Source organism: Anarhichas minor, unplaced genomic scaffold, assembly GCF_050575085.1.
Source record: "Anarhichas minor isolate MPS153535 unplaced genomic scaffold, ASM5057508v1 ptg000067l, whole genome shotgun sequence".
Classification (NCBI taxonomy): domain Eukaryota; kingdom Metazoa; phylum Chordata; class Actinopteri; order Perciformes; family Anarhichadidae; genus Anarhichas; species Anarhichas minor.
The window spans coordinates 4,483,975-4,497,532 of record NW_027466513.1 but is presented as its reverse complement, the minus strand read 5'-3'; the positions used below and the strand labels follow the sequence as shown (position 1 = coordinate 4,497,532).

Here is a 13,558-nt window from a genome sequence, read left to right as displayed (position 1 = left end):
TTGCAGTGAAAGGTTCCCTGTGGAGTCTGAGGCCTCTAGTGGTGTTTCTTTATCAGTAGGTAACTGTTTTGTTCATCTCGTGCACACACACACACACACACACACACACACAGCGATATAACGACACATTGGCCTTGTGGGTTGGGGGTTCAGGTTTCAGGGAACACAGTTTGACGTGTCACAGTAGAAGCAGTGTAAATAACTAAATTAACAACGAGGCTGAATTCCATTTAGCTGCCGTTTTCCTGCTGTGACAAGTCAAAATGTCGGCTGATTGTTTCACCCTATTCCGCTGATCTACAGGCGGCAGTAACACGCTGAGATAAGCAGCAATGCACCAACAACTGCAGCGAAGAAGAAGACTGTTAGCAAGTTAACGACGCTACATTTATGAGGAAGGAAACGCATTCAACACAAGTATTCACGCTTTATTCAATGAGTTACATAACTTTTGTTACGTTGACAAGAAAACTCCACGCGGCCCCTTTAATTGTGAAGGACCATAGCAATGTTATATTATGTTGTTAATACCTTTTTGTCTAATAAGAGTTAATCTAACCTGGACGCAGTGATTGCTGCTTTATCTTCTGAAGACTTGACTACTGTAACTCCCTCCTCTCTGGCATCAACCAAAAGTCCCTCTCTCGCCTCCAACTCCTTCAGATTTTACTGATCACTTTTATTAATAATTTATTTTAGTTATTTTATTTATTTATTTATTTTATTTATTTTATTTTTGCCAGTTTAATTATCTAAAAACAGGCTTAATTTGGACAACAAAACTCCACAGTACTGTAAATAAACACAGGGGAAAATGGATTTATTTTTACTTAATTTTTGAAACTGGCAAAGTCACAGAAGACATTGATTACTGGAGTGATTAACTTTAGTATTGAGTATTTTTCAATAACAACTGAAACATCCCAGCCCCCAAATAACACAAACAGAGTGCACAGATGAATATCCAACGGGTTTTGTGTCTCTTAAATGAACACGTTCAGTACCTTCACCAGATAGACTTTGCATGCACCGACGTAGTCAAACAGCAGCCCGTCAAACGTCCTGTAGTGGCGGTCGCCGTAAGCCATGCACATGGACGGACACGGACGGAACACACACTGGAACGTCCCGTGCTGGCAAACACTACAAAGACAGCAGAGCTTCAGTGATTCAGCAGCAACTTGTTCCCACTTAGTGCGAGGACATTTTTGTGTTCGCGTCTGTAATGGCCCCTCCTTTTGTCGGGAGCCTCGGGGTTTTTTACTGCGGTGAAGAAAAGTGGCCGGTGAATTGTCGAAGCCTGAATTTGCGCTATTAGTCTGTTAGTCTGTCAAGAAATGACTGAGATCGCTGGGAGAGCGTTTTCTTTTCACCAGCGATGAACAGTCTGAAGCAGAGAGTCGCACAAGGGCCCGCTCTGTCTTCTGTCCCGTGATGGCGGAGAGTTATGGATATCAGGTGGCCACGATCTCAGGCTTTCAGGCAAAATCTGACTTTGAAATAATTAGCATCGTTGTTGGAGATTTGTCTTGATTCTAATGGACAGAGTGTAAAATACCCAGTGGCAATGAGTGATTTTAGAGACCCCCCCAAAGTTTTGCTATCGAGGCTTTGGAGGGGCTGAATGGGTCCATTAAGGGGCCTCGGACCACCCAATGACAGATATTGTTGGCGAATGATTGGGGGGAGGGGGGGGGGGGATACAAATGTGTGTGGCATGACAAAGGCAGATCAGATTTGTTTTTCAAATCACATCTTTAAGCGTCCGCACTGCCATCTGCAAGTGATCAGATTTAGGATTTGTGTGTCCAGACGTCACCAACCGATCTGAATGTGTGGCGACGCCGGTGACTCCGGTGACTCTGGTGACTCTGGTAACGCCGGTGACACTGGTAACCGGGCTTTCTAACAACGAATGCTTTCGCCCTCAAAACACAATCGAACTGTCATGTCTCGGGGGCAAAAGCGAGAAGGGAAAAGCAGAGTGAATGTGAAAGAAGTATTTTGGCAGACATATTCTTCTGAAGAAGAAAAGGAAGAGGAAGAACGCCGGGCTTGCCATACTTTTTCCCATAGACTTGAATTGGAAAAGAGAGGTCTGTTCCCCATCATGTCGTCCTCCACAGCGCTCTGCTAGTAGCAACGTGGATTCTGCTCAGCACTTCCACACTTTGAAATCCTATTTGAGCGACCAGAGCATCATAAATCTGATCTGGAATCGCATTTCAAATACAATTTGCAAAAAACATATTTTTTTTTGTTCTGTCCAGACTTTCCAAAATCAATCTGGAGAGAAAAATGGATGAAGACCCACTGAAGGAAGGAAAAGATTGTGTGTTTTAACAAACAAACGTGATTTTCTATGCAGCTGGGTCTTAATAAATGCATGAACGTACCACTGATGGCAGGGGGAGGAGACTCGGTCTCCGGGGTAATACTCCTTTCCTTTCCACAGACACGGGCAGGATGCAGGTTCAAAGCACTCGTCTCCATGTTTCAGCAAGCTGCAGGCAAACATTACAACTGTTAAATATAAAACACCTTTGCTGTGTATCTACTGATGAGATGTAGTGGCTTGAGTTCAACAGATTCTGGGGCTGTTTTCTCGGGTTAAATCCTGCAACTGTGGACCTTTAATCTTCATGTTTCCTATTCAAACATCCAGGAGCAAGAGGCTGACTTCAGTTGGTTTGGTTCATCCATTGAGAATGATGGTTTATAAATACATCACCACAGTTACAAAAGTAACTTACAAAATCTATGTCATTTACTTTGAACTGGTCTGAGCTGTAACGACAGCGTCTCTACTCAGGGTCCACTCAGTCCTAAAACATTCAGAAGGTTTGGTAAAACTTTCTGTGATGTCCATTTCTATAATGCATTTTAAACAAACCTATAAAGCGTTATAATCTGCGTATAGTTATAAGCACTTATAAACATTCATAATGCTTAATAACATCACAAAAAACTCACTCTTCAGACTACATTGACTCAAACAACGACGCGCTCCGTACAGCTGTTTCAGGTGTTATCTATACTTCAGTCTGATGAGTCTTTAAAGTGTTTGTTTTCGTCATCATTCTGTTGTTCATCATTTAAAAGTTGTGTCAAATTTGAGCACTCAAGTTCAGCTGTGACCCGTTTACACAAATTAATTCATTTTGCAGAGTTTCGTGTGTTGTTCTTGCAGAGATTTAATGATATTTTTTCACTTCACTGAGAGCAAACGATTATCACTTGATAGTGACTTATAACTACTTGTAAGTCCTGTAGTCGCTTTCTTTCATGCTGAATGACGTGATCCCAATAATGTATGAGCACACCTCTGGTAAACTAAATATCTAAAGCGGCTATGTGACCGCGGTGTAGTCCACATCATCGTGATCCTGGATCCATCGTGGTCCAGGATCGAGCTGCACTTGGCGGGCGGACAGCAGCACAGAGATCAGGACTCCGTGTTCACATCGTGATGATTTGTGCTCAAACAGTCAGTTGATGGACAATGTTTCCCTCATGTTGAGTTCTTAAAGTGAAGATGTCGGACATACTGTATTATCTGACCAGAGATTTGTTTTTGTTGCTGCTGTTTACATTCATTATGATGCAAATGAAAAACCTATTGTTTTGTTTGTTGTGTGACAAACAGGCTACAACTGAATTCCTTTGTGCATCCCTGTGTTGCATAGTGACAATAAAGGACCCTTGAACACTTGATTGTCCTTCCTCCTGCACGCTCTACCAAGGCACCAGCACCAACACCCCTCACCTAAACCAAACAGAGTATCTCCAGCTGGTGAGAACGCGTCTGACGCGGACAATCTGGTGCTGAGTGATAGAGAAACCGCTGACCCGATTATCCAAAACATTGTGCGAGTTCATATGAGACAACGGTACAAGGACGTCTTGTAATTCAGACAAACTCCTCCTCGTGAATGAACCAAAGACGAGCAGTAGATGTGAAGCCAATCAGAGTAAGAATCAGCTGATTGAACTGTTGAGTGAAATCATCAATGGGGCCAATGAAGGAGCCTAAACCAGTGCAGTCTAAATGGTAGTTTCTATACAACACAAGCATCGTTTGGGGCTCCTGTGTTGGATGATGAGGACCGTCCTCAGAGGCAGAGCCAAAGCAGAGCGGAGGGAGAGGGCTTCAGTGACTGGGCGACCCGTGGATGAAAAGCGGTAACACTCGTTAGCTACATGAGAAAACCAGACAATTAGGATTCTCAGAGATAGAGAGAGAGAAACGCTCTTTGTCCGGGACGCCTCCATTTGCTTTCCACTCCGCGGGACAAGGCTGATAAGTATCTTGTAATATCCAGGGTTGAGCTACATCCACTGGCGAGGCCGCGGACAATGAAGCGACATGCTGAATGGTCCCGCCACAAACCTCAGGTTCACCTGAGTAGAGTTACTCCCCAGATAAAACCGTGTCAACAGCTTCCTTTGTGCCACTGCCAAGCTGCCGTATCGATTACTCTGATCAAAGATTCTACAATCGTTCATTCTCCCGAAACCTACGTGCACATTATGAATACATCCTCATAAACACGGCCCTGATTTGCAATCGGACGAGTTTAAAAAGTGGCGGTAGAAGACGTAGCTGCATAGAGCGGCAACAGACGAGCGAGACGGCGCAGTGTGTGATGCATCCGGTGTTCTGCACAGCCACTGAAGATCACAGGTTTAAATAAACCAGATAACGAAAGCACGAACCGTCACACACTTTTAATAACCTTCGGTGTTTGTCGATCTTCTGCCTTTTTTCAAAACTACTAAATCACACGTAATTATCTTGAGTAGTACAGAAGTGAAGCCAGGCGGCAACTTCCGGTTCTGCCGAGTGAAGCCAAAGCTTCATGTGTTAAAGCTGCATTCTCTCTAGTGTCCACCAGGGGGCGACTCCTCTGGTTGTATAGAAGTCTATGAGAAAATGACTGCTTTAGGGCGGGGCTACACAGTGATTGACAGGTCTCTACCAGAGACGTATACGGCGTCTCTACGTCACTCCTCATTGAAAATATTATAACTTCTGTTCACTGGTTGCAAAAAACAACATGGCTTCACCATGACTACGTCCACTTCTTATATCCAGTCTATGGGTGAAGCTACGATTGGCCAGTCTGCATTAGAGGGGCGGGACTTATCAAAGGGTCATTTGGTGGATTAAGAACATGTACGTTGATATCAAAAACAGACCTGAATGCTTCAATACTGTAAAATCAATTGTTGGTTTACACAAATCAGGACGCTCAGCTGGCATTGTATAAAGATATTTCATATAATTATATATTGATATATTTATTCAAAGTGATAAAGTGGAGAAAAAAATGATAATAGTCTAAATCAGGAACCTACAAGTTTCCTGATTTATGTCCTCAGTTTAGGTTTGCCTGAAAGTTCCTCACACATTTCTTTTTGAAATAGTAGTAGTGCAATTAAGAAATGATATTGAATTAATTACACTTAGTAACAACCCTCAAATCCTCAAAAATGTTCTTCCAGTCAACTGTTCACAGATGAGTCATGTGACCGTCATCTCCGCTCTCAGTTGTTTGTGAACGTCGTCATCACATTAGTTTATAACACCTCCAAACCTCTCCGGGATGGTCTACAGGCAAATAACAGGTTTCTACGGTTGTGTACTGTAACCAAAACCAGGTTCTGCTATGCTGATGGTCCCGTGCTGCACCTGAGAGTCCAGGTTCATATGAGTTCAGCCGGGCTAATTGTCACAGAACGAGGAATGAATGGTCTACATTTTGATCATAAACAAAGTGTGCCATTGTGACTGAAAACACAATGGCTTCTTCTGTCTGCACCTCAGATAATTATTTCCCATTAGAGGTTTTAAGTCCTGCTGCAGATGAAAACCTTACAGCTGACTTTGAGTTCTGTTTTTTTTTCCTGTTTTTCCTGATAATCATCTAAATCAATGTATTATTAATGAGGGAACACCTGCTTATCATCTGCTGTCTGGTTTAGAAAATAAATGCCTGTTTCGATGGGTAAAAGAAACCGGGGCTGCCGCTTCAAAGACACGTCTGGCAAAGCAGCTGATGTAAATGACATAAAGGACGCACGAGCTCCGAGCATGAACGTGGGCGTTCAGACTCTACTGCGCGCTGAGCGCTGCGTTATTACTCATATGAACATGAACATAGACTGTAGGTGTAACCGGCAACAAGCCATAAACTAAGCTCCACTATGACGAGGAGGGATTGTAATTATCTGTAAACTCATATCTCATATTCATGGACTACTTTATTACCTTTATAAAAACCCTTTTAAATTTGGTTGCAAAATATTTACTCAAATGTAGATTTTTAAGACTTCCTGTTTCTAAAGCATCTAAAAACAAATTGAGTGTGTAATTCTGTGTATAATCCCCAGACCTTTTAAAAGTGCTTTTATCAGTGAACTATTTGTGCCGAGTCACAGAAGATTTCTGAGTTGCACGACTAAGCGCCGCGACCACATGACGGCCGTGATTACGTCACGTTCTGGCGCTCCCGTCGGCTCCACTACGGAGAGTATAAACTGAGCGTCACGCTGAGCTGCAATGAGTGCTTCTGTTGTGGGCGGAGCCAAGAGAAAGTCAGTAAAACAAGCATTGTTCCCTACATCAGATACCATAATCAACTTCATTCAGTTCCATCCACACAATGCTGTCGATTTAAACCAGAAACACTGTAAGAAACAACACGTCATTATTCTCAAAAACAAGTTATAAATATCAGACTCATGCCCGAACCTTTAAACCGTTGACCCGTCGCTGCACTTATTAATACAGCTGTCATCAGTTAGCTGAATGAGATCTCTTTGTGTCCATATTTACCCAGAATTAGCTCACAAACTATCAGGTTCCAGTGACTGAACATGACCGACGTGATAAAGGTCGTCTTCTCAAAGGAATAAATGAATCACAGCGTGAGGTCAGAGGTCTAACCTTTTCTGTGTGTCACTGTTAAAACACACACTGATGCTTTTCATAGACCAGCACTGAGAAATGTAGGTTAATAAAGGTGTAAAGTTTCACTTGTGTGGAGTTTATTTGACTTTATAAAACGATTATTCACCTTCATACTTTAACACTTTGAGTTCTAGAAGGAAACCAACATTTTGTACGCTGCTCAAATCAAAATACTACTTTTATTTTGCTGTTGTTTGGTGTTTCACTTTTGGTTAAACCCACAAAAATATAATTAAACTCATCCTTGAGCTACTGGCTAAAAGGTTAAATCTTATCTTTTTGAATAAACTTAACTTTCATATGTTTCTTTTATACTTTTTTCTTTTACATTATACAAGTGGTTGTTTACTTTAAGGTTAAAAAGCAATACATATATTGTAAAGAGGTAAATATATTTAACAGCAAAATATTGCCCCAGTGAGTACATATTATGTCACAAATTCTTTAATCACAAAACTCCGGGTTTCCTTCTCAAAGTGTTCATGTTTTAAAAAGTGGCCGATATCGGATTTTCAAATATCTCTAGTGTTGACTGAAATTACTTACAAATTACAAAATGTTTCCATCAGGAGGAACGTGATGCAGCTTTAGAAACGATGCACCTTCAAAAAAAACAAAAAACTCAATAAATATGGAAATGTGCTGCAAATGACAAAGAAAGACAAAATGCATATATTAACAGCAAACACGCTCCAAATACAGAAACGATGCAAAGTCGAAAAAAAACGTAAAAATGTCCAGACAACAAAGCTGAAGCTCTCCAGGCCTCGAGGGGGAGCGATACGAGCTTGTGAGTATACGGCTCTGGTAGCAGCAGAGACCTGTCAATCACTGTGTAGCCCCGCCCCTAAAGCATCCCCTGCTTTATGGTCTGTTTGACTCTAAATGGACCATAATGTACTAAATGAACATCATGCTGTATTGAAGAAGACTTGAAACTAGAGATTGAGACCATAAACTCATGTTTACAATGTTTACTGAGGTAATAAATCAAGAGAGAAGTAGAGTAATTTTCTCATAGACTTCTATACAACCAGAGGAGTCGCCCCCTGGTGGACACGAGAGACAATGCAGCTTTAACACATGAAGCTTTGACTTCACTCTGCAGAACTGGAGGTTGCCTCCTGGACCACTTGTTGTCGGGGTTTGAATGTTTTTGACTTTGAATCATTTCTGAAGCTGCAGGAAGTTCCTCCTCGTAGAAATGTTTTGACCTTCGAGTGCTTTCCGTTGCCGGACGCCGTAACTTTGAGACCGACAGCTTCTAGTTACATTTTTTTTAAACTTTATAAGTTTTATCTTTTGTTGGGACTTCGGTTAAACAGGGATCACTGATTATTCTACGGGATCTATATTCTATCTTCAAATGTATGTTCAGCTGTGTGATGATTGACATTCTGATCTTTTACTTTTTAATTTTGTGTTCTCCATTATTTATTACACTTTACCACTTGAGTATTATTTGTGGTATCCTTCTTCTTCTTCTGTATGACTGACCATGTGTTGCAGGACATAGAGCCTCTGTTGTCAGCTACCATAATCTATATAAGCTCTGATGCTAACTCCTGTCTGTGCATCCTGTAATGAGGATGACTCTCGGTTGATGTCACAGAGTGAAACAACTTAACCCTCCTTTCAGGGGGCGACAGCAGAAAGGGATTACGGGGATCAGATGACCGTAATCTACTCCGTGATGTCTGTCCACCTCATCGGCTGGTCGGGAGGACTTCTGTCTCCTACCGAGTATCAAAGACTCATTATCAACATCACCGCAAAAACAAATTCCACTGCCTCACGAGGCATTGAGGATCAGGTTGAGTTTTATTACCAGAACTCAACAGAAGTTCCTATTTTATTTATTTGAATCTCAACAGATTCTTCTGACCAACCCATAGAAATAGAATGGGAGTACGTTCCCATTGGAATCCATGTAGCAGGATGATCACAGCGGCGTGTGCACAGTAGTCAGTGGCACACGGTAGTAGTAGTTTTAGGATTTATCTTAAGACCAAATCTTTTCATAAACCAAGTAGGTTTGTTGCCTGACCCTCAGGACAGTTCTATCAGAAAGCCCTGAAGGCTGAAGCTTAGTTTATACTCAAAGTAGTGAAGTCGGCGTGAAATGACAAGTGGTCGCGGTGCGCGGTCGTGCACATCAGAATTTTTGTAACTTGGCGAGCACGATCACATGACTGTCACAAATAAAACACCATTAACATGTCTAGGGATTATGCAAAGAAGGCCAATTCGTTTTTTTGCTTTACAAACAAGAAGTCTTAAAAACATTTGAAGTGACTCATCACTCACCCAGGAGGGCAGGTACATCCGGCCACGCAGGGCTCATGTGACGAGCAGGTGAGGTTGAGCAGGAAGGATTCGCAGGTGCGCTCGCAGGCCACGCCCCTCCCCGACAGGACGCCATCGTCCCCCTCTGAGCAGTTCTGGTAGAGCTGACCAGCCGGACACAGCATGTCTGTGAGAGGAGAAGAAGAATCGCAGGTAAGACGAGTTCATAAGAAGCTCCAGTGTCTGTGATCGTGCTCAGTCGTGATGTTAAGAGAGAGGGAAGATGTGACACGATTTATTTATCTTATTCAACCCTTTATTTAAACGGGAAGTCTCATTGAGATTCACATGCATCACAATTAAGAAAAGCATCTAAAGTATGATTGTAAATACAGAAGTGCAGCCTTTTCAAATGTTCAGGGTGAAATAAAAAAGAATGTAACGTCATATATATTTATTTTTGGAGCTTGTTCCACTCGTATGCAAAACAGTATTATGTTTTCCAAGTTCAGTGTGAAGAAAAGGTTTCACCTCAGATTAACAAGTCCTGTGACCCGACATTGTAAGAACTATATTTGAATGTAACCAGAGAGGCAGACGTCTCTACAGCTGATACCTCCAACACTCTGCAACTCACAACTAAACCATCTGGACTGATAAACAACAGGGAAGAGGAAGAATATGTGGTTTTGATTTTGGGGTGAACTGTCCCTTTAAGGAGGACTGTCCCACCTTTTCATATAAGATGCAATAGTGAGTGAGAAATGTATCACCTGTGATTGAGCGACACAGATGTAGAAAGCACCGATGTTACAATCGTAAGTGAATAATACACATTAGTGTGACGTCTGCTGTCTCAATGTCAGCTTAACTGGAGTGAACATGTTGGATTTAAGGGACTTACCGCTGTCTGGTGTTTGGGACACCAGTTTACCGTTCAGACAGAGTCTGTAAGGGAACACAGAGAGGACAGGACGATGATGAGGATGATGATACATGATGAAGGTTAATCGATTGATAAATTGATCCAGTGTGATTGCAGTTTCTGTTCATTTCTTGTTTTCGTTCTTACAGTGTTTTTTCATCTTTTTATCACATTATTCTTTCTCTCTAGACACTTATTATGAAACTTTTCCCAGTTACTAGCAGAACAGCAACACTGTATATTAGTATTGGTATTGTATCGTCAGTCCAGTTAATAGACGTTCACGACGACTACGTCCACTTCTTGTATACAGTCTATGGTTGTGACTCTAGTTATGCTGAGGATGCTTCATAAAGTTATGATTTCACGGTCTTAATTGAGTTCTATATAGTTCAGAGTCAGATTTTCTAACATGAGTAATGTGTTTAAAAACAAAGCTTAGATTTTATTTTACCCACACTTTGAAGCTTTAAGGCCGTTACACACCAGGGTCCTTTTTTGCAACTGTCGTGTTGCAACTGACGCAAATTTCTCATTACCGCCAGTATGAATAGTTTTGATGCAAAATCTTTGCAGCTGAGTATTCCGCATTTTGGTGTTGTTTATTGGTGAAGCCCTCGATGTGTAAAAGCCTTCAGACGGTTTTGTCTCCGTCCTGATTGCAGCGTTCTGGTCCACAAAATAATGATCATCTCAATCAACTGAACTACAGCTTCCAGTTGTTTTCTCTCAAGTCAGTAAGAAGTGTTTATTAATCATCATCCTAAATTAACATTAAGTTATTGTTGAAATTGTCCTTTTCAGTTGTAGGTAGACAGAGACGGAGGGGAGGAGCTTACTGAACACCTGCTGATGTCATGATCACATCTCCTGGTTCGTAATCGGCTCCGAGGAAACTGCAGGGACACTCGCTCCTGTAACGAGAGCAAAGCCCACACGAGATCCCCGACGTAATTATGTGAGAGAAAAACAGATCAGGCTGCGGGTGATGTAAACCAGACTCTGCTCAGTTTGTTCGTTATTGTGTAACAGCAGTCAGAGCGGCGGACATCTTTATGTGTACCAGTGTAGCGGGCTAACTTCGCTATAAACTAAACCGAGGTGAAGCTTTACGTTAACGAATAAAACGAGGTGAAGCTTTACGTTAACGAATAAAACGAGGTGAAGCTTTACGTTAACGACTAAAACGAGGTGAAGCTTTACGTTATCGGCTAAAACGAGGTGAAGCTTTACGTTAACGACTAAAACGAGGTGAAGCTTTACGTTAACGAATAAAGCGAGCCGCTGAGTCGTAACGTTACGAAGCGTAGAGAGCAAATGAGTAACATTTAACAACTCAATGCTTCATCCACGCACTCTCGAGCACATTGCTGTCACCAGATAAGTGACAACTTTGTTCTGATCATTTTTCTGTAATCGGTGTAGCATTAAAGCATGGTGGAATTAACAAGCTAGTTAGCTAACTTGCAGACAGTTGGCTCCTTAGCTATCTTGTAATGCCACCATGCTTTAATGCTACACTGGTTACAGAAAGAAATGATCGTGTAAAGACTTTTGTTAAAGAGGGCTTTGTGGTACCTTAAACAGAGCATTAGAAGTAAGCAGATAGAGGACGGAGGAGAAGGCTTAAGGAGGTGAAATCAGTGCTCAAAGTGTCAAATCCACAACAAACGTTTGGACAATCATTTATAAAAAGCATCAGAAAACGACAGTGGATCTACGTGGTGGTGAACTGTGTTAAGCGGAGGCCTTTTAACATACAGGCCAGCGCCACACATCGGCCTCTGTGCTACTTTCTCACTGGTTATCAGATATCTGTGTCGTCCCCGGCCCCGAGCACAGAATGAAAGGGGGGTTTCACGGTGAATTCCTCAATTGTAACTCTATCGCGTAGTAAGTAAGGCACTGCGCCGCACTAGGATGTAAAAGAAGAAAAAAACTGGGACATTTAAGAGGAATTAAGCTGCATGTCTTCAGAGCGAGCTGAAAAGAGAGAGAGCACAATTACCGAGGTCCTCTGGCTCTGAGACGTCTGCAGGGCAGATACAAGGCTTTACACTTAAAGGCTGACCTAAAGCTTCAGAGCAGATACAAATATCACTTTGAGAGGATTCGTTTGGCAGAGTTAGCCCTTTAATGGATGGAGCTGGAACAAGGACACGGATTCTCTGCTGCCTCCATTAAAACTCAAAAGACAGTAAAAGAAAAATGATTGAATGTTATAGAAAGTATGTATGATTTCCGTCTCTCTGCTTGTGTTGCTACTTTGTGCACAGAAGTACAAGGGATTCATCTTTGTTCAGAGACGGCCTCACCTGTGCACACAGGTGTGTGTTCGATGGTTGTAGAAGGACTCCGGCGGGCAGACGCAGCCCTCCTCACACTCCTCCCCGCAGTGCTGCGGGACGGAGAGGGCGGAGCAACGGCGCTGGCAGGACGACACGCAGGTGCCGTACCGCATAGTGGGGGGACAGGTGACCGCTGCAGGGACAGACCGTGTTAGACTCCATGCCGGTGATGGTTTATAACATGCAGGTACAGTTCTAACGTCACAACATCGTCACATTTAAACCTGCAACAACGGAAACAAGACATATCAACGTTCACAACGTTGTAATAGATACCTTATTGCTTCCTCTTTGCTCCATGTATCTGGTTTAATTGTCTTGTGGTATTTTATATTACTACTATGCTACCTCCACATCTCCAGGTATTTTTTTTTTTTTTGCATTTTCAAACTTTAACCGACGATGAATCACATGACATTATTTGAGGCTGTTTTTCAGCTTCAGAGTGCAAAAATCTTCATAGAACTTTTTTCCACAGATGCAGTCGTACTTTAACCTGACGCACCAGATGGTTTGTTACACAGAACCGTCGTTTGAAAACATAAATACTTAGCAGGTCATTGGATGAAACATCTGTCAATCAAACTTGTGCTGAAGCGAGTTGGCAAAAGAGAGGAAAAAACAAACTTGTGTCAGTGTCGTTCTTTGCTCTTCTTTCAATAGAGAAATTCTCTCCAGTTCTGATATAACTGATGCTAATTAAGCATCTACGCTAACCTCTTCACACCCGTATGAGAGACTTTCAGGTACCTACAATGTAAACCCATCGGCGTTATTATCAGACGCTCAGAGGAAATGCTGCGGGAGTCTGATGAAGTGGTATGAAGACTGAATAAACCCACACAGGGCAGAGGTGGATGGGTCAGACTAACACAGGACTTTCAACCAGGGGACCAGTGTTTGTGTCCCAAACGTATTTGGAAGTTACATGTTTTCGTACTTATGGTGTTTTACTTGGTTTACGTAGTTATTTTGAGCTCAACCACGATGTTTTTCCTAAATCTAACAAAGTGGTTCACAACGTTA

At 42.2% G+C, this 13,558-nt stretch overlaps 1 protein-coding gene across 1 annotated transcript in view; it reads right to left on the bottom strand.

Annotated features, from left to right (window-relative positions):
- otog (otogelin) overlaps positions 1-13,558 on the bottom strand; it is a 59,201-nt gene that overhangs the window by 24,238 nt on the left and 21,405 nt on the right. Inside the window, exons 21-26 of the mRNA XM_076078555.1 lie at positions 12,500-12,665; positions 11,024-11,098; positions 10,164-10,207; positions 9,281-9,446; positions 2,397-2,504; positions 1,005-1,143 (exon numbers count right to left, since the gene is read on the bottom strand). Coding sequence (XP_075934670.1) covers positions 1,005-1,143; positions 2,397-2,504; positions 9,281-9,446; positions 10,164-10,207; positions 11,024-11,098; positions 12,500-12,665 — 698 coding nt within the window. The remainder of the gene's footprint in view (positions 1-1,004; positions 1,144-2,396; positions 2,505-9,280; positions 9,447-10,163; positions 10,208-11,023; positions 11,099-12,499; positions 12,666-13,558) is intronic.